The sequence below is a fragment of the Anoplopoma fimbria genome, chromosome 13, assembly GCF_027596085.1.
Source record: "Anoplopoma fimbria isolate UVic2021 breed Golden Eagle Sablefish chromosome 13, Afim_UVic_2022, whole genome shotgun sequence".
Classification (NCBI taxonomy): domain Eukaryota; kingdom Metazoa; phylum Chordata; class Actinopteri; order Perciformes; family Anoplopomatidae; genus Anoplopoma; species Anoplopoma fimbria.
The window spans coordinates 560667-588159 of record NC_072461.1 but is presented as its reverse complement, the minus strand read 5'-3'; the positions used below and the strand labels follow the sequence as shown (position 1 = coordinate 588159).

Sequence of the window (27493 nt, the reverse complement as noted above, 5' to 3'; positions counted from 1 at the left end):
CTCTGTAACAGAGACAAGGAGGGGGCATGTGCCTGTGTTCTCAGTACAGAACGTTCCCTTCCAGGTGCAGGTCTGAAATGAGTCTGACGCACCACCGGTGACCTGCTCCATGATATTTATATCCTCACCCCTCGTACAACACTGCCCCCACGAGCTCACAGGCCAGACCGGAGCTCCCAAATTAGTTTTCTCCTCCCGTCTTTCTAATTCGGTATTATACTCCTTCAGCTATTTGCCTTTAAGGTTATTGTAAAGGCTTTTTGTTTTTATTAATTCATCAAGGCATAGTACCATAACCACAGTAAATACATATTTACATACAAGGCTCAGAGATAACCTAAGAGATATAAAATAATTATATAATAACAAAAATAATAGGGAAGAAAATAAATACAATTAAATCCAATGGAAAAATAAATCAATAATATCAATACGACTGCACTCCTCCATTGTTTTTTCTAGAGCATCTTCATCATCATCATCATCATCATCATCATCATCATCATCATGTATATTCTGTTCTTTATAAGTTTAAACTTAATAGAAGCAAAAGTAACCCTTCATTAAATGCATGCTCTCTTTCTCTCTCTCTCCTTGTTACCGGGTGCACAACAACGCTCTGGTAGCATGCGTATGGTTGCCCAAAATGAAAATGTCTGATGAAAACTTTTTGTTGGTTGAGTTTGTAATTTACTTTTTAGAAGATGGCGGTTTGTGTGAGAATTGTAATTGTTGTACTTATTCATAGTTTGAACCATTAGTGAGATGGCTATCATACTTTATTTTGAGTAAGTGGCTTGTTGCATTATATATATAGCAGGGCTTTCTATTCTTAATCTGCAGCTACTTCGCAGTCCGGCCCTGTCTGGAGGGAGACTACAGGGACTTCAAGAACTAGAACAAGAACTTGGCCGTTTCTCAATACCAAGTATGGTCAAGTCTGAACTTGCAAACTTGCAAGTTCAGACTTGGATAGTTCGACTCGGGAGTACAAACTCCCGAGGATGGGAGGACGCAGTACGTCATTACGTCATTTTGCAATTGGAACAGCAGCGAACTTGATGACGTCACCAACGTCACGACGTCACCAACTCAGCTCGTCGGTCCCGCCTACTCCGGTTATCTTCAGTCATATATATTGACAATAAAACGAAATATGATATAAAACACAACCCTGCCTTTTTTCGTTTTCATTTAGAAAATATTAAAATATTAATATGTATATATTTTGTGTTACATCTGCAACCACAACCACAGAGACACCGGAGCCAGCGGCACATCTGGAGAGGCCTAGCCGAGATCAGGCTGCTGTCAGCGGGCTACAATTGACCGCATATTTTAAGTCTTAACAACTAAATTCTCGCTTAAAAACATCTTAAAACTAAATTCCGTTACACAACAACAGCAGTATTTAGACAATGATAACTGACGTTGTCGTCTCTTGTTTGCTGGTGAAATGCATTCTGGGAGACTTGGTTGTCCAAAGTCCACACAAGTCTCCTCCGATGCCTCCCCGATATGATGGGCGGAGCAAGGACACTTCCGGGTATTTGGACCGTACTTGGCTGAATGCGAACTTGTGTATTGGGACAGTACCTGGGCCGCTAGATGACGTTTCACAAGTTCAGGAGGACACAAGTACAGAGAAGTTCACTTATTGAGAAACGGCCCTTGAGTCCTTGTGAAATGTGAAGTAAGAAGCCTGATAGGCCAGCACGTGTGCGCTGCGTCATGACGTCATGGTCACGTCTGCTTGGGGCGAACAAACAAACGAGCCAGCGGTCGATACCAGGCTAAACGTAAAGCTTACTGTGAGAAGGGACATGTAGTTTAATATTGCCTATGTTACACTTGGTACTGTTATTGTCAGATGTAATCAATGGCACCTGTGAATGAGCACTTGGCAAAGCAACAAGCCACAGTTGCGATAGATTGAACGTCATACACGTGGGTACCGCTGTTGTTCTTGGAGCCATGCCGCCATATTGGACCGGGGGAAGCCAGGCCCTCTGTTATATGTCTATGGGCCTTTTTTTTCATTCCGCAATGTCCTGCCTGCTCCTCTTTCCTCCCCGGGAGTCTATCTCAAACTCTGTCCTGAAGGTCATCCCGGCTCTTATAACGCAGAGGACACACCTGTGCATCATTTGCGCATTTTGGCACCAATGGCAATCAGAAGAAGTGTCACAATAACAATCTCAAACCAACCGCAAAATACTTCCATTCAAACTTGCACGCAGACGATAAAAAAAAAAAAAATAGACAGAAATAAATTGTAAAAAAACGTTAATAATAAAAAGAAAGGAAAAGGGGATATCTAAGGTTTTGTGCATGAAGTAAAATTGATCTGCTATTGTTTATTTTGTATAATGAAATGTCAGTTAAGGGGTATTGCCACGCATAAGTACACACGTGGCAGTTGCATTGAATTAACACGTACCATGCATTTCCGTGAGCTTGTCCAATTAGAACTTGAAAAATGAAAATTGAGTCAAGGCAGTTGAGAGCCGGAAACAGAGCCAGCTCGCCTTTAGCAAAGACAGCTTATATAATTAAATAAATAAACAAAAAAGCTTCTTAATTGGTTTTCAAAGAAAAAGTGTTCAGGGAGGAGGAGCAGCAGACTGGAGGCAGAAGTGGACCTCGAGGAGAGTTGGACTCGGAACAAAACAAAACACTACTGTCAACAGCTTGAGACTGCAAAAGTCAAATGACAGGATTTGAATATGTGAATAATTGTGTGTCTGTAATGTTTTTTGCTGGAAGAGCTGTACAAACTCGGCGTAGGGGAAAAGTAAAGCAAAATATTCTCTTGATGCTTTAACTATTGTTTCAGATTTCCTTTACTTGTTCTATAAAGATATTTATCTGGCATTTTAGCCTTTTTAATTGACAGTAGATGGTGTAGAATGGAACCAGATGTCATAAATACATTTGATTACATTTGATACATGTATACATACATTTCAGTTGTATTTTATTATTTGTCACCCTTGTTATCAACTGACAGACAGCTTGTTGTAACTGTAATCATTGTGAGTCATTTTGTGACTTAAAGACCTCGGCTGGAAAGGGGAAAACGGGACCCCCTTCTGGAGCCAGACCTGGGAGGGAAGCTTGTCCGTCTGGTGGCCGGGCCACATGGGGATCGGCCAAGCACAGCCCGAAAACACTGCATGGAGCCACCGCCCTGAGGGCCCACCACTCGCAGGGATAGGCACTGGGGTCGGGTGCAATGTGAGCCAGGCGACAGGCAAGGGCGGGGACCTGGGCATGCAGACCCCTGGCATCGGAGACTATAATAACAATGTATGATCCAATATACATACCTGTGATTTGATGAGTTCTGGACAAAAATTGTGGATGGCCAATTTTCTTCATATTTTGTCTTCTTATGAATGTACTTGTTTTTACTAAATAAAAATAAATGAATCGTTATTTATTATAATTGCTGTACCTGAGCTCCCCACACATCTCCCACCACACACTGTTTGAATAAATAATACATTTCTGACCCGAGAACTTGCTCAGAAAGAAAAGCTGCGAGAGCTACTACAACACTGGATGTCAAAGTTTTTGATTACTAAGGACCAATTAAGGATAGCATTTCTTTGGCATACTTAAGTATGGCTTTTTTTATGACATACAATATTAATTTTCTTTTGGAAAATCTATAATTTGACATGTTTAAGTTTGAAATTTTAAACAATTTTCGACAAACCATACTATGACTTTTTTCAACATGTTATACTATGACTTTTTTTTATGGCATACTATAGTGTCACATTTTGTAGAACATTCTATATCATGACTTTCTTTTAACATACTTGTTAATTTTCTTTTAATGGCATACAATACCGCATACTATGCCATGACTCTTTTTCTACATACTTTACTATGACCTTTTGATGTTTCTTTTATGACATACTATACTATGACTTATGGCAAACTATACTATGATTATTTTCATACTTAAAATACAATTCCTTTTTTATTGCATATTATACTTTTTTAAAATACTACACTATGACTTTCACATGACATACTATACCTTGACCTTTTTAAAAAAAATTTATCAGATTTTTTTTATTTGGACAAACTTTATTATGGCATTTTTTTTTTACATATTGTACTTGTTTTTTTCAACATACTATAACATGACTTTTGAAGACTATTTTTCTATATACTTTACTATGACCTTTTTATGATGTTTTTTAATGACATACTATACTATGACTTATTATGGATAACTTTACTATGATTCTTTTCATACTTACAATGCAATAACTTAATTCATGGCATATAATACATTTCTAGTAATTTATTTTGCCATACTTATACTATGACTTCTTTTTGCCGCTTTTTTTCATTTTTTTGCCGCTTTTTTTCATTTTTTTTCAACTTTCTATGAATATGCTTGGATACAGCACTCTGTGAACAGCCAGCGTCTTTAGCAATGACCTTTTGTGGCTTACCCTCCTTGTGGAGTGTAACAGTCAATGACTGTCTTCTGGACAACTGTCAAGTCAGCAGTCTTCCCCATGATTGTGTAGCCTACTGAACCAGCCTTAGAGACCATTTAAGGGCTCAGGAAACCTTTGCAGGTGTTTTGGGTTAATTAGCTGATTAGAGTGGGACATCGTGAGTCTAATATTGAAATATTGAACTTTTTCACAATATTCTAATTTTCTGAGATACTGAATTTTGGGTTTTCATTAGCTGTAAGCCATAATCATCAAAATTAAAAGAAATAAACGCTTGAAATATTTCACTCTGTGTGTAATGAATCTATATAATATATGAGTTTCACTTTTTGAATTGAATTATCGAAATAAACGAACTTTTCCATGATATTCTAATTTATTGAGATGCACCTGTATACTGTGACTTTTTTTCAATTTACTATGGTATTTTCTTTTTCAAACCTACCATGCTGTGATTTGTTTTACTCTTTTTTTATATACTATAGTATAACCTTTTTATTATACATTTATTTAAATATATGTGTCTTTAAAAAATGTTTTTGACAAACTTTAATGACAATTGTTTTTTAACATAATATACTATGACATTTATGGTATAATATTCTATGGCCGTTTTAGGCAAACTATACAACAATTTTGTTCCTACATACTATACAGTGACTTTTATATTACATACTATACCATGAAATTTTACCATTAAACGTTTTTTAATCAAATACTATATATTTACTATTACTTTTTTAATGTTATTTCGTCTTTTAAACATACTATACAATTACCTTTTTATGATTTTTTTTTCATGATAGAATATATTATGACTTTTAAAGTCACATATACTATAACCTTTTTTCGTCATGCTATACTGTGACTTTTTTTATGACAATCTATACAATGAAAGATTTTTTGAGTCATTAAGCAATCAAGCCATTTTTTACAACAATATACTATGACTTTTTACAACTCTTTTTCAACATACTATTCCTTGACCTTTTGAATTATGTTTTTTATGACAAATTGACATTTTGTAAGACATTTTTATGAAAAACTAGGATGTTTTTTAGAATGAACATACTATGACATAACTTTGACCTTTTCAATATTTTTTTTATGACATACTATACGAAGACTTTTTAAGACTTTTTTGTTAACATACTATACTATAACCTTTGTAATGATTTTTCTAATGACATACTATAAAACGTCTTCTACATGGCATACTATACTATGACATTTGGTATTTTCTTTCAAAAACCTTAATACATTTTTTTGACCTAATATACTATGACTTTTTATGGCATACCATACTATGACCCTTTCAAGGCAAACTATCCTGCTTTTTTTTCGCAATACTATACTATGACATCTTTTATCAATGTTTCTGTATGACATACTAAACAAATACTTTTTGATGACTAATTAAACTATGACATTTTTTTGATAAACTATTATATGACTTTATTATATACGAATTATACAACGACTGTTTATGGCATACTATACTATGACTTTTTTTTTTTCGTCAACCTATACTATTGTTTTTTTCCCAAACTTGCTATGCTATGACATATTTTAGATGTACTATAAAACAATTTTTTTGAATTTTTTCTAATGTATACCTTTTTATCATGATTTTTTAAATACTATATTATGACTTTCATTGCATACTGTACTTGGATTTTCTTAATACACACTATATTATGACTTTTTTATGGCATATTATGCTATGATATTTTCAGATTTTTTTAGGGAGTATATATTATGACTTTTTTTACATAATATAATGACTTGTTATCACATTTTTATGGCATAACTTAAAGGTACATATTTAAAACATTTTTCATACATACAATGTATGTTAATAATATATCATACAATATTATGATTTTTTTTACTTTTTCTTCACATACTATGCCTATGACTTTTTATGGCATACTATAATATGACTTTTAATGACCCCCTTTTGCAACATACTATAATATGACATTTCTAAGACACTTTTTTGACATACTATATGATTTTCTTTATAAAACTATACTATGGCATTTTTATAGCATTGTTTTTAACTACTATACAGTGACTTTTATACAATATACTATACTGTGACTTTCTTTCAACATATATACTAACGTTCCTAACCCTAACTTTATATACTTTTTTCAACATACTATACAATACTTTTTACATCTCTTCTTTTCATCATACTTTACTATGACCTCTTCTATGAGTTTTTTTATGACTAACTATATTATTACTTTTAGAGAATACTATGGTTTCATTTTTAATAAATACTATACTATGAAATAAAATACCATGAAATTTAATTAGTTTTTTTTTTTTAATCATTTATTCAACATAATGTACTATGCCCTTTTTGACATATGTTGGAATCTGGCAGAAGCGGGTTTAGCAAGTATAAAAAAAATATTATTGATATTAATACAATTATTAATATCCCAACCTATGTGATGTGCCTCATTGCTCAATGGTTGACAGCCCTCGGCCCTGGTTTGTAGCACACTTAAAAGGAGTAAAAGAAATGCAGATGTTTCTTTTCCAATAAGGAGCATGATTAGACTTTTTTTTATCTACCGATCCTTTGTGTGAGGTTGTGTGTTTGAGAAACACCTCTCTGCTTGTCTTTTTGTCGATACTGTAACCTGTTAAAACTGAATGCATTAGACATCTGACCTACACATGATGAGCATCAGTCTTTCTGTCTTTATCTGAGTAGTTAGAGCATGGTGAAGTAAAAACAGGCAAGACACGGAGTAACAATCTATTTAATTTTTTATTTAACAATGCATGCCAGACATGATCCTATTCACATTAAAGAATACAGATTTGTATTTGCATCCAAATACTCACTACTTTGATTTCATATTACAATCTCTCTCTATCGTTCTTTCTGTCATCTTTACAGGTCGTCTCTGTACACTCTGAGTGGAAGAACTGCATGCATTTGAAGGACATTAAATAAAGTGTGACCAGTAGGGGGATAAGTCCCTCTCAATTGTAGAAGCACATCAGCAATTATTGCAGAAAAAACGTGCGTGAAACTCTCTTTAGCTTACGAGTCACAGGTTGTCATAGGAGGGAAGCAGATCTGTTGATTACCATCATATGCTCATGAGATACAGTATAGGAAAATATTAAAAAAATACTGTACACTGAGATTATGTTGGGTTGTGTTGTGTTGGCATGCCTCCCTGTTACTGGTGTCATCTATATGTCTGGGTTCACACGCAGTCAATGTACAGGCACGCACGCGCACACACATACACACACTTCCTATCAACCTCCCAGCCATGTCAACATACCAAAAAGAACCATTAATAGTACCATGTGCACGAGTTTAGTAGTGCCATGGACAGATATGTTATTTAGTATTCATTACTGCAAGGATAAAAAAAATTCCAAAGATAATTTTGACACAGTAGGTCAAATATGAGGGGCCTACTCTTTTCAGTCTGATGGTGTGTTAACATCGTCAGTCGTGTATAGCTGAGGTGAACTGGACGACCTTTGCTTAATTAACCTGTCTGCCACAGCTGTGTAGACAACAGGTCAGTAGAGCCCGACTCAGCTCGTTTCCATTTGGTTTGGCAAAGTTTGGTTTCGTTCAGCTTGTGAGGGACCAAATCCCTCTCTAACATTAAGCAATTCTAGTTGTTTGGATTTTTAAGAACTTAAACTCCTGTGAGTGAACAAAGTTAGTCGAACAAGTATGAAGGCATTCATTCATGTTGTATTGCCATTTCTGAAGACATAAGACACAAAAAAATATTCAGGTCACGAAGACGTAAAGCACAGTGATTATATAAGAAGCTTTCTGCTGCAGACAAACCCAAATCTCTCTATTTCTCTCCTTGTTTCCATCTTTCATTCCAGCATGATCATCTTCCTAACTTGCATCACTGGGTTAACATTGTCCCTGAGCATTGACTTGGGGTCAACCTTTCACCTCTTAAACATACTGCAAACTACATATTTGTTGAGGAAATTGCAAATCTGATCCTTTGTATGTACCAACGGACTACAACATCCCATTTGCCATCTTACAGGTGTTTCAAGTGTTACTCCCCGATCTGTCCAACCCACATGAATGTCATTTGTGTGGGTGTTGTAATTGCTGAGTTAAAGGGGCACTCCACCAATTCTACAAATAAAAGTCAGTTTACTGGTCATGGAGGTTTACCGTTCCAGCTTATGAACACAGTGTGTATGTCTTTTGTAGCTCTAGAGGGAGCTTTCTGAAGTCTAAGAAAATGCTCAGTCAAGCTTGACACTTACCAAATATTTCACAGACAACTGTTATTAACTGTGAGCGAGGGGGTTTGAAAGATGAGATGATTTAACAGTCACGGAAGGTCTACCAAAGGATGCTATTGAGTTGCACCATGAGAATTGTATGATTTTTGAAACTGGATCCGTACTGCAGACTAAACGTCTGTTTCTAAAAAGTCCCCCAACTGAGAGCAGGTGCAGTGCTAAATCTCTGGAGTACCCCTTTTAAGCTTTAGGGTTTGGTTCGAGGTTAGTAGGCGTATGAACAGTGTTGATCATCAAACAGATTGGGTTAAGATACAGAGATAAATCAAATTATACAAATTAATGCTATATTCCCACCCTTATGTCTCAGATTTATGTGCAAATATATTTTTCTTCAGCATGAAACTATTATTGTCAATGATATCTTTCTATGTTTTTTAGTAGATTTAAATATCCACTTAAAGCAATGATACAGTCTACCAATAGCAACATTTCTCCCACTCTGTACATCAGATGTGTTTAAAGAGAGCAACAAAGGTCTATGAGTGGATTCAAAAGCCACATGTCAAAAATAATCACATATATTAGGGGCTCCATTATTTGGGAGAAACTAAAAATGAGAAATTTCACAGATTACTTATTCACTTCAGTCCCCACATAGTCCATCCATGCCAAAAAAGGCACCCTAAGTTTGGTATACTGGCAACTGTGTATTGCCATGACAACTTTACATTAGAAAATTATCATAAGCTGCTTGATAAAACATACAATAAAACTACTTTAAATACTTTATATATGATTGAAATGTACAGTATATCAGACAATTTTATATTTAATAAATAATATAATACATCAGCATTTAGTGCATGTCGATGGTCATCTTTTTATTAAATTTAAAAGCTTAATTAGAAAATACTTAAAATTTGACAAAAATATCACTGAGAAGATATAAATATTGATTTTGTAATTCAAACAGGCATTTACTGTAATCATCAATAATGAGCAAGAAAATGTCAATAAATAGAATCAATCTCAAAATAAATTCAACATTATTAAACTGAATTGTAATAGTGAGGAAATATAAAACAAACATAAAAAAATCTGTAAGAATTCTACTAATTTCACTTATTCTATCTTAAAAAGACATCAGAGAAGGGCATCTTCGTCCTCCGAGACTTTTTCCATTACATAAAAAAATGAGAACTTTTTAAAACACTGATCTGGCTTTCATCTTTTAATCATAATAACCCCATGTTTCCTCCTGCATGTCACTTAAAATGCACATCTTTTTTATATTTCAACTAGAATGCATATACTTAACAGCTTAGTCCAAGCTTCTTTTTTTTTTAAGATAAATTCGTAAATTAGCTCTTTCTTGAGGAACTCTTCTTGATCTGTATATGATTTAAAATGGGCTTAATCATCCGGCAATTGCTTTCTATTACAGTCTCCTTCTGCAGTGTCTGTCTTTGAATGCAAGTAATAAAATAAAGGAGAAAAGCAAATGAATGACAGTTATTGAGAACATGAAGGACGGATCCATTAGGTGTAGGTGGATGTAAAACCATTGAAACATAATGCCACTGTCAAAACCTGAAGGAGGAGGGCTGGGCTACAAGAGAGCAATGATTTTTTGAGTGTAAGGAATTTTTGGTGTGAGGTGCAGGCAAAGAAGGTTCTCATAGGGTTCACTCAGCAACATTGCTTCTGAAATAGGCTCATAGGCCCTCTTGTCCCCCCCTTTTTTTTTTTTTTTTTTTTTTTTTGCAATTGCACTTGTTAAAGCTCTCAGGGATCAGGCCCAAACTAGAGTTTATACCTAGTATCCTGTAAGATTTCACTGACAGTGTGTTAATGTGTCAACATGTAGATATGCTGGTCGCTGCCCCAAACATCAGTTGTTAAACACTGGATGCTGTCACCTGCTAATCTCAGTCTTCATGTCACATTGTTTCTCAGTTTTTCCTGATACTTCTAACTTTTCTTTCTTATCACATGGCTAATAAAACCCAGTTTTTACTGCAGGTACAGACTGCTGACACTTGACTTGTGATAAATGAATGACCTTTTGACTGGAGTAGGTTCAAACACTGCTTTCTTTTTCTAGCTAGACTGACAAAATAAACAGTTTGGTAGATAGATTATGCTACAAAACGCAAAACAACAAAAGGCAAAATTGATATACCTTTGAAAGAAGAGATAAATATATTGATTATTTGAAAAGTGTTGTTGTGTATCTAGAGGTAAGTTGTTGCCATGATACAGCAATCATTTCCAGTGCAACCGAGAGAAGAAATAGTTCCCGATGGTTCGAAAACACTTCAGTGATTATTTTATGAAGCAGCCAGAAATGTTAGCTAGATCGCTAGTGCTGGGGTCTTACAGAGTGGAGTTAGGATTATATGAAGAGAGGATAATGTATTTAAAGCGAAAGTTCTGTGACTCCTGTGCCAAGACAAATGACAAAATGACGTGGCTGCTTTTCTTTCTCCTCTCTCAGACTTGACACTTTCTACCATATAATGCAGCTAGGAGTACTTCCTCTGACTTACGTGATTGCTATGTGATGTAACACAGTGATGTGATGTCTACTTGACGTAAAGGTGGTGGGTGGAAGACATACAGTACAAATACACCTTCCATTGCCATAACACCCCATTGAGAGTTACTTAGCTACAAGAGGAGGTAAAAACTACTCTAGATTCATAGCTCTTGGTTTTTGACTGGTGTACAGTAGGACCCCTACATCTCCCCTGCTCTCCACCCTGACACCTAATCCAGGGTAAAGTTGCCCTCCAGCACTGACTATGATTAAACTTTTACCACTTTTTCTAACCTTAAAGCTAAGTAAAAAAAAAAACAGTAGATCTGGTCAAGATCAGCAACTATTGGCAACTTCACCCTGCTTTCACTTTTGCCCTTTCAGCTTTCCTCCCTGGTCCTATCAGTGTGTGAGTGTGCAGACCAGTGTTCTTGTCACGTGTAGTTTTGTCTATCAAAGCTGCGGAAAGCTGACGGAGTGGCCAGCTTCCTCATTGAGAGGCTGTCAGTCTTGGCTGTGTCAGGCCGTGCTCCAGACTTGCTCCTGAGGAAGGGGTTTCTGGTTCCTGCCAGACCCCGGCCCCCTGGCCCAGGCCCCCTGTCTGCCCCCAGACCCGGTCCCCTCTCCATCCTCTCACTCACCGACAGGCTCTTCCGGTGCGGAGGGGCCAGTGTGAGAGAAGGATGGGAGTCGTCAGAGGAGCAGCTGTTTGCTCGCTCCAGCCTGGAGAAGGGGGAGCAGAGAGGGGCCCCACTGGGCCCACCCAGGCCCCCTAGGCGAGGGGTATCAGGGGCTGGAATCAGGTCATCAGGGTCCTCTGGATCAGACTCTGTGTGGCTCAGCTCTGCCTCTCTCTCTGGATGAGAGGAAGCAATGTCTGACGGCTTATCAAAAGGGAATGAGGTGGATCCTCCGGGGGAGTGTGAGCGTTCTGCGGGCGTGTATGGAGCTGACACACAGCGTGTATCGATGCAGTCAGTGATGCTGGTGTACTCTGCAGCTTTTACCTGGACTCCTGCTCCCAGTCCACCATAGCAGCCTCTTGGCGTGAACATGAGGCTGTGTGACTTTACCAGAGGGGGCTCATCCAGGAATGCTGTGCCTGTCGTAGAGAGGTAGCGGCTGCTCTTGGAGCGCTCGAGCAGCCCTGCTGAGGGAGGTGGGGATGGTTCCATGTCCCAAGGAGGTAAAGTGGTGTCTGGTAAGAGGTGAGCCGAGCACAATGACAAATCAGCAGCTGCACTGTCGTCAAACATGGCTCCAGCTGTTCCGCTGCTGCCTACTCCGCCCTCCGAGTGCCTGTCGCCCATTCCGCTGGTGGCGGCGCTGCCGAAGTCCCGGCCTCCCGGCAGCACCGTCTCCATGATATCTGACTGCAGCGAGCAGTCTCTGTGGAGCGGTGGGACCATTCTGAGAGGATTCAGGAAGACTTCCGCAGGCCCTACCTCCTCAGAAGTTGAGACATAGATATCAATGCATGATGATGGACGGTGTTGCTGGGAGACCGACAGCGTCGCCAGGGGGAGGGGCTTAGACTCCTTGGGGGCGGCACCTGAGGACACAGATTGTGAGCTGTTGGCTCGATGGAGACTGAGCGAGCGTTCTTTGAAGAAGCTCTCAGCTCGTTCAGCTCCGCTTGAACGTTCACCACCACGGCCGACATAAAACGAGTGACTCCTTGTCCGTGCAGCCGTGCCTGTAGGAGAAGGAGGGGACATGGAGCCCTCAGCTGCTCCCTCCAGAGCCTCCTGCAGACGGTAAGCATTCCCTTCTGTGCTGTTAAAGCTGCTTTGACGGAGGATGTATGCTGTTTCATGGCAGTCGCCGTGGCGGAGTACATATGCAGAGTCTGTGCAGTCAGATGAAGTCCGGGAACGTACTTTGTTGACCTCCCCACGCTCAACACCTGTAACACGCTCCAGTGCTACAGCAATTCGTCCGATCAGCTCTTCCATTTGTGCCAGACGAATATCAACGGTCTGCAGCGAGGCCTTCATGAAGTGTTCCCTTTCATTGACTTCCTCCAGACGCATTGCCATATTCTCCACCCTGGTGGAGTATAGCAGAAAGAAAATGAAATAGATTAGAAGCACTGGAGAGAGGGAAGTAAACAGGGAGAATGGCTAGAAGCATTTGAGGGTTTTTTTTGTATCTTAGTTCCATTTTACTGTATGCATATTACACTCACTGCATATATATATATATATATATATATATATATATATATATATATATATATAGTACCAGTCAAAAGTTTGGACACACCTTCTCATTCAACTACTTTGAAGAATCTAAAATATAAAACATATTCTGGTTTGTTGAGCATTTGTTTGTTTACCACATAATTCCATATGTGTTTCTTCATAGTTTGGATGTCTTCAATCTACAATGTAGAAAAAAATCAAAATTAAAATAAAGAAAAACCATTGAATGAGAAGGTGTGTCCAAACTTTTGACTGGTACTGTATATATATATATATATATATATATATATATATATATATATATATTTGCATCTGTTTGAAATGTGCACTATAACATCTGAAGGCCAGCATTCTGTTTAGTCACATCCTGTATCAACTGCTAGACAGCACATTGGACTTATTTGAAAATGAATTTGTCATAGGCTGGAGGGTTAAGGTAGAATGCAGATAAAGGTTTTCTGTGCAGCCATGTCCGACCTTTCAGAAGTGACTCTGATCCTCTCGTCGTTAGAGGAGTGGAATCGGTCATCTTTCTCTCTGAAGTACTCTTCAATGCATTGCTCCTCAAAGTCGTGGACTTTCTTCAGCTCATCCTCTGTGATGAAAAGTTCTGTGGATGAAAGAGGAAGTGATAATGCTTTAGTGTCATACTTCATTTTTGGATTCATAGTATAATAATATCTACAGTTCAATCCAAAATATCCATAGTTGCTAGTGCTGCGGCGCTAAAAACAGAGGACTGAAAATAATTTACAAGTTTATCAGGCTTGCTAATGTTTATCTGCCACTCACTCAGTCCATAGTCCCTCTCGTCGTCGTCATGCTTGCGCCAGCGACAACACAGATGCTTAAGGACCATAGTTATGTGACTGAAGATGATGAGGGGTGGAGGAAGGACTGGGCGCTCATGGAAGGTCATAATGAGCTGGTAGCGCTGAAATTTCCAAACCTGGTTGGAGATGGACTTCACCTCGAAGAATGTATTGCTATGGTGACGGACAACGACACACAGAAATGCCACACCAACCAAGAATATTACATCCACTGAAAGCTGAAATGAACTAAAACAAGTCATCAGTGGCAAAAAGAAGATCACAACCAGTCCAGATCGAATACAGTTTGATTGGTCGGCTCCTTCACTTAGCATGCTGCTGGACTGCATAGCCAATTTGGACACAGAGAGTATAAGGAGATATAAATAAATGCAGCACAATAAATGGCTTCCTTAATGAGATTAAACCTTCAATTTCACAATTATTGTTTTCCCATTGTGCACTTATTGGTAATTACACTGACAAATGTGTAGAAGAGGATGATCATTCTTTCAAAAAGGATTATTCAGAGTCACAATAACAGATTATTAGCATGATAATGTCTCTGCAAACGAAGCTCAATCCCATTCTGTTAATACAATTTGCTAGCAGCCTAAAATGACTGTGATTAAACAGCAGCCCAAACACAAATAACTGTTAATTATTTTTCTATGACACACACTCAAATTAAGTCTAAAATACACTTGCAGTCAAAGTAAGTGTGAAAAAGCAAAAATTATAGTTTACGTACTTGAACACAGCTATGAGTAGGTTGACGAGCAGTATGTTGGCCACCAGCAGGTAGCAGGCCATGATGGCTGGGACGATCCATGCACCGGTCTTACAGGGAGGCAGGGCCACCACCCCCCCATCCTCTGTAGTGATGTTCTGCCCACAGGGGGCTGCACACCGCCACAAAACAAAGACGCACACATAAAGTTAATACAACGTAAACTATGATATAGACTTGAAGCCATCATGAATATTTTTGTAGAAATTTGTATATGCAAAACAAATTAGAAAGACATGCAGACACGCAACATAAACTAAAGACAAAGTATATAGTAAAAAAAAAAGTAATAAAAAATGTAATTTAATAAAACCTAAGCAAATTAAAATAAAGAGAACATAAAACATTCAAGCACATAATGCACAATACTTTACGAGACAACAGTAAGAAACAAAGAAACAAGCAAACCTAAAAATACCAAATCAAATGCATAACTTCATATTTTGCAAACAAACAAGAAGCATAATTTGTCTTTATGCTTCTTATAGAGGGGACTGGATAGAGTGGACACTTTAATGGTAGAGGCTCATGTTTGAAAATGTGCATCTGAAAACAAAATACTCTCCAAAAAAAGGCATTCATCATTTCTCATCACAATTTGTGTTACCAATATATTCAAACATGCAGGAGATGTTTCAAATATATTGTAACATATGTGTGCCATAGCTTCATTCAGTAATGATTGATTGCTTTGAGTCGTCTGAAATGTATTTAAGGTACACGGTATGTTTTTTCCATCTGTGATGGTTCAGTTGCTGTTGCTTATCTGGGGAACAATCAGCATTTGTTCTTGGTTTGTTTGCCTTTGAGATTCATTCTATTCATGCTCATCATTGCTTGATGTTTAATTGTTTCACACAATGCAGCCCAAAGACAGAGAACTGAAGTAATTTTTTTCTACATTTCAAATTTTCACCCTCAAAAATTTGGATTAAAAACTCTGACAACTGAACCACGTGAAAAAACAGATTACAGATGATGAAAGGTGGCTGATAGATATATTATGGTGTGTATGTGTGTATATTATTTGTGCATGGTGTGGTATTTATATGTACATGTAAATGCTCTTATTAAATGTTGCCTATATTACTAGAAATATTTTTGCAATGTTGCAATTTCTCCAGTGAGAAGCTGAGCCAGGATAAAAAAGGGAGGGTGATATGGTTTATGTGACAGACGACGTTAACATGGCAGGGTCACTTCTTCAAATGAAACTAATTGAAAGTCAGTTTGATACTTCCTCTTGATGTAATGACTAAAACAAAGAGCATTCAAATATTAGAACACATTAGAAAAAGTGCTATTGCCACGTAACAGTGCCATTTGTCAGCCATTGCCAAAATTAGTAAGGGTAAAGTTGCTTACAAAGCAAAGCCTTAGGTCAAGATACAAGTTGGTCAATCAAAGATTTAGAGAAGAAAGGCAGCCTCGTTCAAGCTGTCATACACTTTAAATCGTCTCAAACAAGCTTCCGATGTTTAAATGATATGCTGTTTGGATTTAGTAGCTGACCCAAGATACCAAACACATGAGGGCAACTTTAACCTCAGAGCGTGTGGAGCCGCATGCACACTTTTGTCTCAAGTGGCCTCTAGTGGTAGGAGTAGGCATGACATGGTGGTAACATGAGGATGATGAAGGAGAGGTGGGTTAGGTAGATGTGATTAAATTGAGGTCTATATCGATTGATTTACTGGGGTTTTGACTGCACTGGGCATTGTGGGATGGACCACTAGTACGCCAGGTTCCGTAAGTTCGTAAGTAATTGTCGGCCAGCCAGAGTTTTTCATTCAGCCTGTGCTTTAACTTCCTACTATGCATATCTGAAACAAAGAATAAAAACATTATTTCAGATCTCTTCTCTTTGGGCCACTCCTCACATTCTGTACACACATCATATATACAACCATACAAAAGGACAACAGAACTGCAAACGCACTCTCACTCTTGAGACATTTTCTCACTCTTGAGACATTTTCCCACAGACACTTTATTGAGTCAAATGTCACTTTGTCTACATGATATAAAATGATGTAGAGACTAAAAGATCAGGACAAACGGACAGTAAAAAGTAATGTCCTCATGTAAGAAGTTGAGCAACTTGACAAAAAAGAACTGCCGATATTGTTTTCTAAGAGAACAATTTGTCAAAAATTTCCCAGTTAACAATTTGTTGTTATTTGTCTTGTACTACAGAGATTTAATATTTATGTATTATAAATAGAAAACTTCTGGTAATATGTTAACCTGTGGATTTAATTAAGAGGTAGTTGTGTATTCGGGCACATTGCTATCATCTCTCTTCAGAGTCAGGAACTATTTTCCCCTGAATTAACAAAAATGAAGTTTATTGAAAAGCTCTGACACTCTGGCCCTAAACTTACGGTCAATCTGGTCGGCAAACACCTCTCCGTAGATCATCCAGTACGGCATGAAGAAGATGTTCCTAGCTAGCATCCAGGACGGGTCTTCATTAGGGTTGAGGATGGCCTGACGCGCCACCCCAAAACTCATCAGCACCACCAACATGATGATCACAAAATACATCATGTCGATCATCTGACAGAAGGAGGGACGGGGGGGGTAGAGTAGAGGAGGACCGCCAAAGAGAGAAGGGAAAGAGTGAGTGGTTTAAGAAGAGAAACACATGAGGAGCAGTTGGTTAGAATGCTCATAGAAAGGAAGAATGATAAAAAAAAGAAGGAATGGATAAAGTGAAGAGAGCTACATTAGCCTAAGTATATATTTTTGCTTTCTAGAAAGCTGATACACATCTAAGTAATAGTCACACTTGCAGGCTAACTTATTAATTTATTCAAATCATGAAGTGCATATGAATTTGGCAGAATAACAGCATTGTGGTATTGTATTTGTCTTTTACGTTTACATTGTTTTCTAAGCTGGTCCGATTTGAAATCTGTTTATAGTGCTGCAACATCACATATGCCAAAAAACTTACTTAGTCATTGAATCCAAAACCACACCCCCTCCATAAACCACCCACCCCAGCCCAATCCCCTCATTTACAGCTGATTTCCATATCAAAAAGGCATATGTGTTTAGTGGTACACAGCCCCATGTCAAAGACAGTTGATCATCACACAAATTTGAGCCTTTGATCCCTTCTCTAATGTTGTCCTCGTGTATGCATCAGAGGCTCTGATCTTGTGCTATTTAAGAGATCAAACAATGAGGTTTAGAGGCACACAAGCTCTATTTGGACCAAGCCTGTACACCCACTTATGAATAAAACCCTTGCAATCATGGGACTCTGTGAACTCTTATAATCAGTATGGATCATGCAGAGTAGTGGTCAGAAAGTAGAAAAAGTCAGACATAAATGAAAAACACATAATGGGGAAACAAAAATGAGAGATGCAGTAGATAGAAAAGACACACACACACACACACACACACATACACACACACACAATACGCCACCCCTGCCTCCTCTCACCATCTTGCCAATCATCATCACATAGGGACCCAGGTACTTGTTGACCCCGAAGATGTCCAGCAGCCGGATATACCAATATATGATGTTGACGCAATAGATGACGCGGCCGTAGCTCATGAGCGGCGGCTCCTGGAGACGCAGAACCATGCCGATGGAGAATATGAGAATGGCCATGAGGTCTGTGATGTTCCAGTACTCCTGAAGCCAGACCTTCACCTTCTGTAGCAACTTCCCCGGTTCTGACATCAGGATCTGGGAGAAGGTTGGAGTGGAAATTATTTGACAAAGGAGAGCAAGATAAGGATGCTCAAATGCGGGGAATGATGAAAAGATGTGTTCATAAATGCAGAAATTTGGAAAGGGACAAAATTTAAGCCCCAAAAAGTGATAGAAATAGAATCATAGAAATGCAGTATATCATGTCCACCATGGGAGGGCAGTATGAGTTCACCTATCAGGGCATGTAGCAGATGTCTGAGGAGGCATTGCTGTGCAGCTGAGAATGATGTGCCATAATGATTAATGCATTTCATACACTAACAGTACAAACACAGCCAAAGAGTGAGGCTGAACTGGTCTCATATGGCCACATGCCTGTATTTTCTATTCGCTGTTTTTCTTTATTTGTTTTCCCATCTTTGTGCTTTCCTTCATTTCGACCCCTCTTCCTTTTCTGACTCTTTATTTTGCTTCCTCTTCAATGGTTGCAACACAGTTTACCTTATTAATCATGAGCTGTTTGATGGCATGGACATGATGCTTGGCCTCTCCACCACAAAACTCACTGAATTTAATCGTCGGCGATATTATGGTGACAAGCTTTGTGTCTGTAGCCAATAAGGTAGTTTGTGGTGAATAACTGATAATGTGTGTTTAAAGTATTTATGGATGCTGGTGCACAGGATCTGTTGTACCTCTCTCATCTTCTCAATGCCGTTGGTGAAGATGTAAGCGATGACGATCCACTCTTGAGGACAGGGCCACAGGTCCATCTTTACCAGGACAATGTAGTTGAACAACATCAGGTAGCCCACGTAGGCCAACTATGTAAAAAAAAAAACACCACAGCAGAGAGAAATCAGCAGGGACACATTTGTGGTTATGCTCTTGTGGTTAAACCACAATGGCAAACTGTACATTAATCAAGTTCAGAAAAATAAACTGGCTTTAAGGGCTTTATGTGCAACTGCTCAAATTAAACGGGTATGTTGTGAATGATTGACATCATTAGACCTCTCTTTAATGCCTCTTTTTAGATGTGACCCCTGATTGCTATACCTGCACACTTGGCCTGAAAATGTCTATTATGTGTCTCCTGTGTCTGAATCTATTTAAATCCATGTCAGCTGTTCACTTAATTTTTTTCCTGCACTTATTTTAGGCACTGGAGCTTATCATGATACAGGCTAGATGAAAAATTCTGATCACAATTCAAACCATCGAAAAAACAGGCCTTGGCGAGCTGACTCAAATGTATTCAAAATCGATTTCACATGTTTTCCACATTTACAGGTCATGACTAACTGGATTTGCATCAGATATTTGACATTTTTGATTCAGCAATTGGTGATCTAGTACAGTGCGAGACCATTTAAACTGCATGAACACATTCAGAATAGATTTTAACAGCCATGCAAAACTGTTATTAAATTTGGTACCAAAACAAGAAGGTACACATATTTTATTTATAAAGTAACTACAAACAAACTGGGGATGGTGTCTCCTCCAGTCAATGCCTAAATCAAGTATTCCAGAGAAGTTTGCAGTCAAAGTGGTTTTAATAATTTGTGACCGGGACTGTCAATCCGTCCCACGTGCACGGTTGGTTTGCGTGACGAGTTTGACTAATTTTACTTTAAACGGGGCGGCCCTCTACTGTGGATGACGAGTTTGAATACAAATCTGGTAGTGAGGTAAAGACCACATTTTGACCCAGTATCTGTTCTACGAGTGCAGCTACAGTGATGAAATTCACAATCCAAAATTATTATTTAACCTGAAGGGCAGGAGGAAGAAGAGAGGGGGAAGAAGAGGAGGGGAGTATATAGCCAGGGAAGAGAAAATGGGATGAAACAAAAGGCAGTCAACATATTTTCTCAGCATAAATAAACAGTGAAGTCCCTGCTGGTGAGGTTAAGAGCTGTTTTCACTGGCCGAGCAAATGGAAGGAGCCCACGACGGGGTATGAGAGACAAAAGATCAGCTTGCATCAAACATTAAACGTGCGCTCACAGGCAGAAACTGTACAAAACAAGTTGTGCACAGACTTCAAAGACATCTTACAGAATCCAAATGAACAGTGTTGTACAGAAAATATGTGAAGACAACCGTGTAAGCCCTCTGCAACTCAACTTCAAAATAAGTAATATTTATGTATTGTAAAAGATAGATAGATATAAAAATAGATATGCCATGACTCAGGAGATATCTATGTGTGTTTACACTGTTAATAAAAAAAACTCCTTGTTTGATCTTCAATACCTTTCACTGGCCGGTACTTTTCTCACTGTGTTGTTTCCATCAGCCTCCCCATCTCTCTCACACTAAACTTTCTCACCCCGGTAAAGCTGTGTAATGACAGGGTGGAAGAGGAGGATAATGACAATAGGGGCACTGTGGCTGGAGAAGCTAACAGCAGGGAACCAGGAATTGATGCTGTTGCAGAATTACAGTGAGCACTGACACTGCCAACAGGAGGCTGAGCACGTAGGTGGTGTTGCAGAAGCCGACACTGACCGTATGAAACCAGAACTTGACAATTGGAGCGTTGTAGAACTCATATATCTTGCGTCCCAAGGGGATGAGGCGGTGGCGTTTCTGAACCTCCTCAACATCCTTCTTTCTGGATGTCTCTGTGGTGACCGCACCCAGCATTGCCTGGGGGAATGGAAACCCCACATGGAGCGAGGGTGGAAGGAGCGAAAGGTGTGAGCGACAAAGGGATCAAGTGGGAAGAGGGGCGTGTGATGGATTGGAAAGACAGAGTAGATGCAGAGAGAGGACGGAGATGAAGACAAGTATGTGGAAGGGAGGAGATGGGTTGGGAAGAGTCGAATAGCAAAGAAAAAAGGAGAAGGGGGAGAAGGTTACTTTATGGCTACTGCAAAGTTTTAATATCATAATCAAAGAAGCAAGCACAAGCAATGTCATCATTCCAAAATGTGAAATGTGTGTTTGAGGTGGAGTGTTGGGTGAAGGCTGGGAACACAGTATGACGCAGACACAGACACTCATGGATTGTGTCTCAGACAACAATTAAGAGACAGAAGAGAGACAAGATAATGACAGAAAGAAGACAGAAAAAGAAAAAGATAAGACATAGATATTTCAATTTCAATCTGTGACACATTTCCTTATCCATGAGAGAGGGTTCGGAGTCCGCTGTTTAAATGGGTCATGGTCTTAATGTCAAAGCAACACCAGACCTCTGAGGGAGTTCATACATGGAATTGTATTGTATGTCAAAAGGTGGTCTTTATATATACTGTCCTAAAAGGGCTGAATGCAGTAACTAACCATTTGGTAAAAATTGAGCAGTTCTTATTTACTTTAACCATAAATATTATGCCATTAAAATGTGTAATTTCTGTGAAAACAGCGTGTTGAACAAGCAGTAACTTCAGAACGAACCTAAAAACCAACACACAATATCTGCACTTTAGCTGTGGTTATATGAATTGTCCAGCTTGCAGTTACTGCACTCTGGGTTGGTAATCTTTGTGCCGGTAGTACTCGTCGCAGCATTTACTGCACTCTCCGCCATAGAAAAAAGGCTAACTAGACAGCTTAGCTGAAGTACGAGGGATATATAAAGTGAAAGCTAGCTTGTGGGGCGGCCGCGACTAGCAAAGTGAACACTAAGTATAGTTATGTATTTTCCCCCAAGTTGCTATCTGTAAATGAAAACTAACCATTTTGATGAACGGACATTTTGGTCATTTAGTATGTTATCCACATAATTAAGACTGCAGCATTAAAAACAGCTACGTCTGCTCATTCTAGAAGCACTTTACAATCTAAAACCAACATTTTCTCAAACACTAGTTAAAATGGAAAGCTGAGAGAACATATTTATTTGTAGATACTTCAGTTTCTCTGCGCATCATGTGAGGAGTGCAGATGGCTATCTGCATTTTTTTTGTATTGAGCATTTTCTATAGCAATATTTTTGGGGGGTAAAATAATCAATTCAAAAAGCGTAAAATGAAAGCATTAACTGTTTCACAGTTTGCCGTCCAGTCTGAAAACTTTAAACTCTTTCTCAATTTTACTGTGTTGTTACTGCACTCTGCCTTTGTAGGACAGTCGTAGACCTGGGCTAAGATAAAACGTTTGAAACTCAAAATATTAGAAATATATGATGAGGAGTTGGTTGAAGTTCCCAAGCCACTGAATAGGTACTATTGTGATAAAACCATCACTAATAAATCAAAGAAGAAATCACCATCGGTAAGGAATCAATGGAGTTCTATTTTTTTCCAAAAAGGTCAAACATTTACAGCTTCAAGTTTTGTCTAAGGCACACACAGACAGGGCCTTCAGGGTGAAAAGATTCAGATGCCAGTGTGTAAATCACACCATGCCTTTACTGTACCGAACATGCACATTATCCGATCAGCAAGTGGACAAAAGCTATCACACAAGTTAAAGCATTCATCACAGTGTGGTTTATCTAAAGCATCTGACGATAAAACAATACAATCTCCCTCTGTGGTGTAGCAGTCTGTGTACATTTGTATGAATCTTTGTGTGATTCATAAGTATCTGAAGGTGCATTTGTACAGTCACAAGCCAGGGCAACAGGAAGGGTCTCATTGCAAATGCATTCTCTGGCAGCAGAGTGTTTTTTTTTAACACCACTGTGCCTCAAGGACTGCATGTGTAAAATGGCCCGTTTGCGCTGGCTTGCTGGCTGTGCTCAATGCAGATGGAGAGTATGTACAGGGGTGCTGAGGGGCGTCCAACTTCAGTTCAATCACTTGATGGAACAATCTTAGATCCAGTTTATGTCTTAAAATTGTGTTCAAATTCCAGTCTTCCTTTAACACACAAATTGGATCTTGGTATGATCTCCAGAATTGATTGGATTGAAATGCAACGCGTCCTGATCCTGCTGTACATCCATGTCCATGCAGATGGACCAACTCTTCCACTGTGAGCCGGGACACGGTGCTCAGACTCTGCATGATTTAAGCTCTGCAGCAGCAGGCGGACATGGTTATATAATGCAAAAGCCTGGGCCTCCCATGCTCAGCAGCCGACATGCTGAGTGGTATGCTGCAGGAAGCCATCATCATGATGGGAGAGAGTGAGGGGCAGCAATCGGCTAGCATACAGTACTGTACCTCAATCAGAACTGAGCTTTGAGAGAGGGAGAAAGAGAGAGAGAAGATATAGAGAGAGAGAGAAATCAAGGAGCAAAGAGAGAGCTGGGCAGAGAACAAGAGGGACCGTGGGAGAGGCAGAGAGAAATAGAGGAGATAGATGGAAGAAGAAACAAACACGAGGGAACCCACAAGCGGCGACAGACTGAGACGCTACAACTCCACGACCATGTCTTGCTGGGACGACGAGAAACAGGAAAGGGCTATTTGGCTGGAAGGGGTCCAGTTGGCCCGAATAGAGAAACAAGTATGTGTGTGTAGAGAACTGTGTGCATATTTGTGTGTGTATCGGCATGTCACTGTGGACGAAAACAACATAAAACTGGTCCATGAGAGATATTTACAAAAGGACACAGTATCTGGGCTATGTGTTCAATGATCAGTTTTATAGTTTTAACAAAGCGTGTCTAAAGTTTGAATATGTGTATAAATTCTGAGATGCGGGGCTGAGGTGGGTTCTCTCACCACGGAGTTGTACTGCGCCTCACAGTAAGATCTTACTGTGAACTCCATGTCTTCCTCCTCCTTCTCCTTGACTGGTTTCTCAGGCTCCTCCTCCTCCTTCTCCTGCAGGTAGGCCTCCTGATCCTGGGGCATGTAGGACATCTCATCCTTGTTCTTGAACTCCAGACTCAGGATGGACGGTGGCAGAAGAAGCCCTAAGATCACCTGCGTGATGAGGAAGATAGATATGAAGGAGGAGGAGGATGGAAAGTTAGGGAGAGGAGCTGTAAGCGACAAATAACAGATGAGATAAAGATGTACAGTTTCATGAGTTGCTCTGTGGATATTAGGACACAGAGAGTCTGGAACAAAACAACCTTCATAATTGTTCTGCGGCACACACATTTGAAACTCACATAATGAAATTTTTTCCACATTTACAACTCCCCATCACGACCCGGCTGAAAGCTTTGGTATCTACGACAGCCAAGCAAGGGTTCTCGTTGTTGAAGTCAATTACAAAAGCATTAGTCCAGACAGGCATCAAGGGTGCTTTGCTGCCACAATGGATGAGAGGGACGTACACAGCAGATAAAGGAGGCAGGCATGCTCTATATACTCCAGATATACATACCAGTCAAACAAGCAAAGCAACAGAGAGGCTCTTAACACAGTGGGAAGGTGAAGAACAAGGTGAAGAGAAGAAGATGTATAGCAGTGTAATTGAGTGACTTCTTATCACTGGAAGCAGCTGTCTTTGAATAATTCAAGAGTGAAATTAAGCTGTTTATATTGCACTGACTGGCGGCTCAAACTTGAATAGAAATGTAAGCAATTAAAGGTTACCGGTATATGTATATATTTAAATTTTCAAGTTCTTATTTTTAAGATCTTAAGTTGATGCCACGAAGGCTGCAATATCATCTATTAACTTTATTTAATGTTAAAAAAATTAATGTTTTATTCTCTTCATTTAATGTTTCATTCTCTTTATTTAATGTTTATTTAATGTTTTATTCTCTTTATTTAATGTTTCATTCTCTTTATTTAATGTTTCATTCTCTTCATTTAATGTTTTATTCTCTTCATTTAATGTTTCATTATCTTTATTTAATGTTTCATCATCTTTATTTAATGTTTCATTATCTTTATTTAATGTTTTATTTTCTTTATTTTATGTTTCATTCTCTTCATTTAATGTTTTATTCTCTTTATTTAATGTTTTAATATCTTTATTTAATGTTTCATTCTTTCTTTATTTAATGTTTTATTTTCTTTATTTAATGTTTTATTATCTTTATTTAATGTTTCATTATCTTTATTTAATGTTTTATTATCTTTATTTAATGTTTTATTTTTGTTTGTCACAGTCGCGGTGCAGTGACGTCACGTCATGATGTTTTCACGGATGTTTATCTGGACGGCTCATCCTCCTGTATACCGGTGTGCCGGATTACCGGTGTTTTTCACGGTACCGGTACCGGTGGACCGGCCGGCTCAACCTCCTATAGCTAGCATAGCTAGAGGAGGTTGAGCCGTCTGGGAAGCTAGAGGAGCCGTCCCGGTAGAATCCCGGTGACCGGGAAATAGGTTCCGCGATCACCGCGCATTGCATGCCGGGTAGATTTTTTTTTTATTATTATTATTTATTTTTATTTATTATTATTTTTTTTTTAATTCAATAACTTTATTGAGACATTTGTTCATACATATAAAACACAATATAATATATTATATATATATATATATGTATATATTTACATTTTCAAGTTCTTATTTTTAAGATCTTAAGTTGATGCCACGAAGGCTGAAACATCATCTATTATCTTTATTTAATGTTTTATTCTATTTATTTAATGTTTCATTATCTTTATTAAATGTTATATTCTCTTTATTTAATGTTTCATTCTCTTTATTTAATGTTTTATTATCTTTATTTAATGTTTTATTCTCTTTGTTTAATGTTTTAATATCTTTATTTAATGTTTTATTCTATTTATTTAATGTTTCATTCTCTTTATTTAATGTTTTAATATCTTTATTTAATGTTTTATTATCTTTATTTAATGTTATCTTTTGTCACAGTCGCGGTGCAGTGACGTCACGTCATGATGTTTTCACGGATGTTTATCTGGACGGCTCATCCTCCTGTATACCGGTGTGCCGGATTACCGGTGTTTTTCACGGTACCGGTACCGGTGGACCGGCCGGCTCAACCTCCTATAGCTAGCATAGCTAGAGGAGGTTGAGCCGTCTGGGAGCTAGAGGAGCCGTCCCGGTAGAATCCCGGTGACCGGGAAATAGGTTCCGGCGATCACCGCGCATTGCATGCCGGGTAGATTTTTTAATTATTTTTTTATTTTTTATTATTATTATTATTTTTTTTTTTAATTCAATAACTTTATTGAGACATTTGTTCATACATATAAAACACAATATATTTATATATATATATATATGTATATATTTACATTTTCAAGTTCTTATTTTTAAGATCTTAAGTTGATGCCACGAAGGCTGAAACATCATCTATTATCTTTATTTAATGTTTTATTCTATTTATTTAATGTTTATTATCTTTTATTTAATGTTTTATTATCTTTATTTAATGATTTTATTCTCTTTATTTAAATGTTTATTCTCTTTATTTAATGCCGGTTTTATTTTTTTTAATTTTAATTTTTAATTCTTTAATTTTAATGTTTCAATATCTTTATTTAATGTTTTAATATCTTTATTTAATGTTTTATTATCTTTATTTAATGTTTCCTGCGTGTTTGTCACAGTCGCGGTGCAGTGTCGTCACGTCATGATGTTTTCACGGATGTTTATCTGGACGGCTCATCCTCCTGTATACCGGTGTGCCGGATTACCGGTGTTTTTCACTGTACCGGTACCGGTGGATGCCGGCTCAACCTCCTCTAGCTAGCATGCTAGAGGAGGTTGAACCGTCTCCACACACACTAGTGATGGCCGAACCTGATCCCTGGTGACCGGGAAATAGGTTCCGGCGATCACCGCGCATTGCATGCCGGGTAGAACCTTATTATTATTTTTTTTTTTTTATTATTTTTTTTTTTTAATTCAATAACTTTATTGAGACATTT

At 38.3% G+C, this 27493-nt stretch overlaps 1 protein-coding gene across 2 annotated transcripts in view; it reads right to left on the bottom strand.

The window, feature by feature from the left end:
* Positions 1 to 11729: 11729 nt before the first annotated feature.
* Positions 11730 to 27493, bottom strand: part of trpm3 (transient receptor potential cation channel, subfamily M, member 3) — a 127257-nt gene continuing 111493 nt past the window's right edge. Inside the window, exons 17-26 of one of the 2 annotated variants that reach the window (XM_054611584.1) lie at positions 24408 to 24611; positions 21295 to 21435; positions 19473 to 19601; positions 18559 to 18810; positions 17486 to 17660; positions 16796 to 16924; positions 15063 to 15213; positions 14292 to 14485; positions 13977 to 14109; positions 11730 to 13344 (exon numbers count right to left, since the gene is read on the bottom strand). In XM_054611584.1, the coding sequence (XP_054467559.1) occupies positions 11730 to 13344; positions 13977 to 14109; positions 14292 to 14485; positions 15063 to 15213; positions 16796 to 16924; positions 17486 to 17660; positions 18559 to 18810; positions 19473 to 19601; positions 21295 to 21435; positions 24408 to 24611 (3123 nt within the window). The remainder of the gene's footprint in view (positions 13345 to 13976; positions 14110 to 14291; positions 14486 to 15062; positions 15214 to 16795; positions 16925 to 17485; positions 17661 to 18558; positions 18811 to 19472; positions 19602 to 21294; positions 21436 to 24407; positions 24612 to 27493) is intronic. The other variant, XM_054611585.1, reaches the window with a different exon arrangement.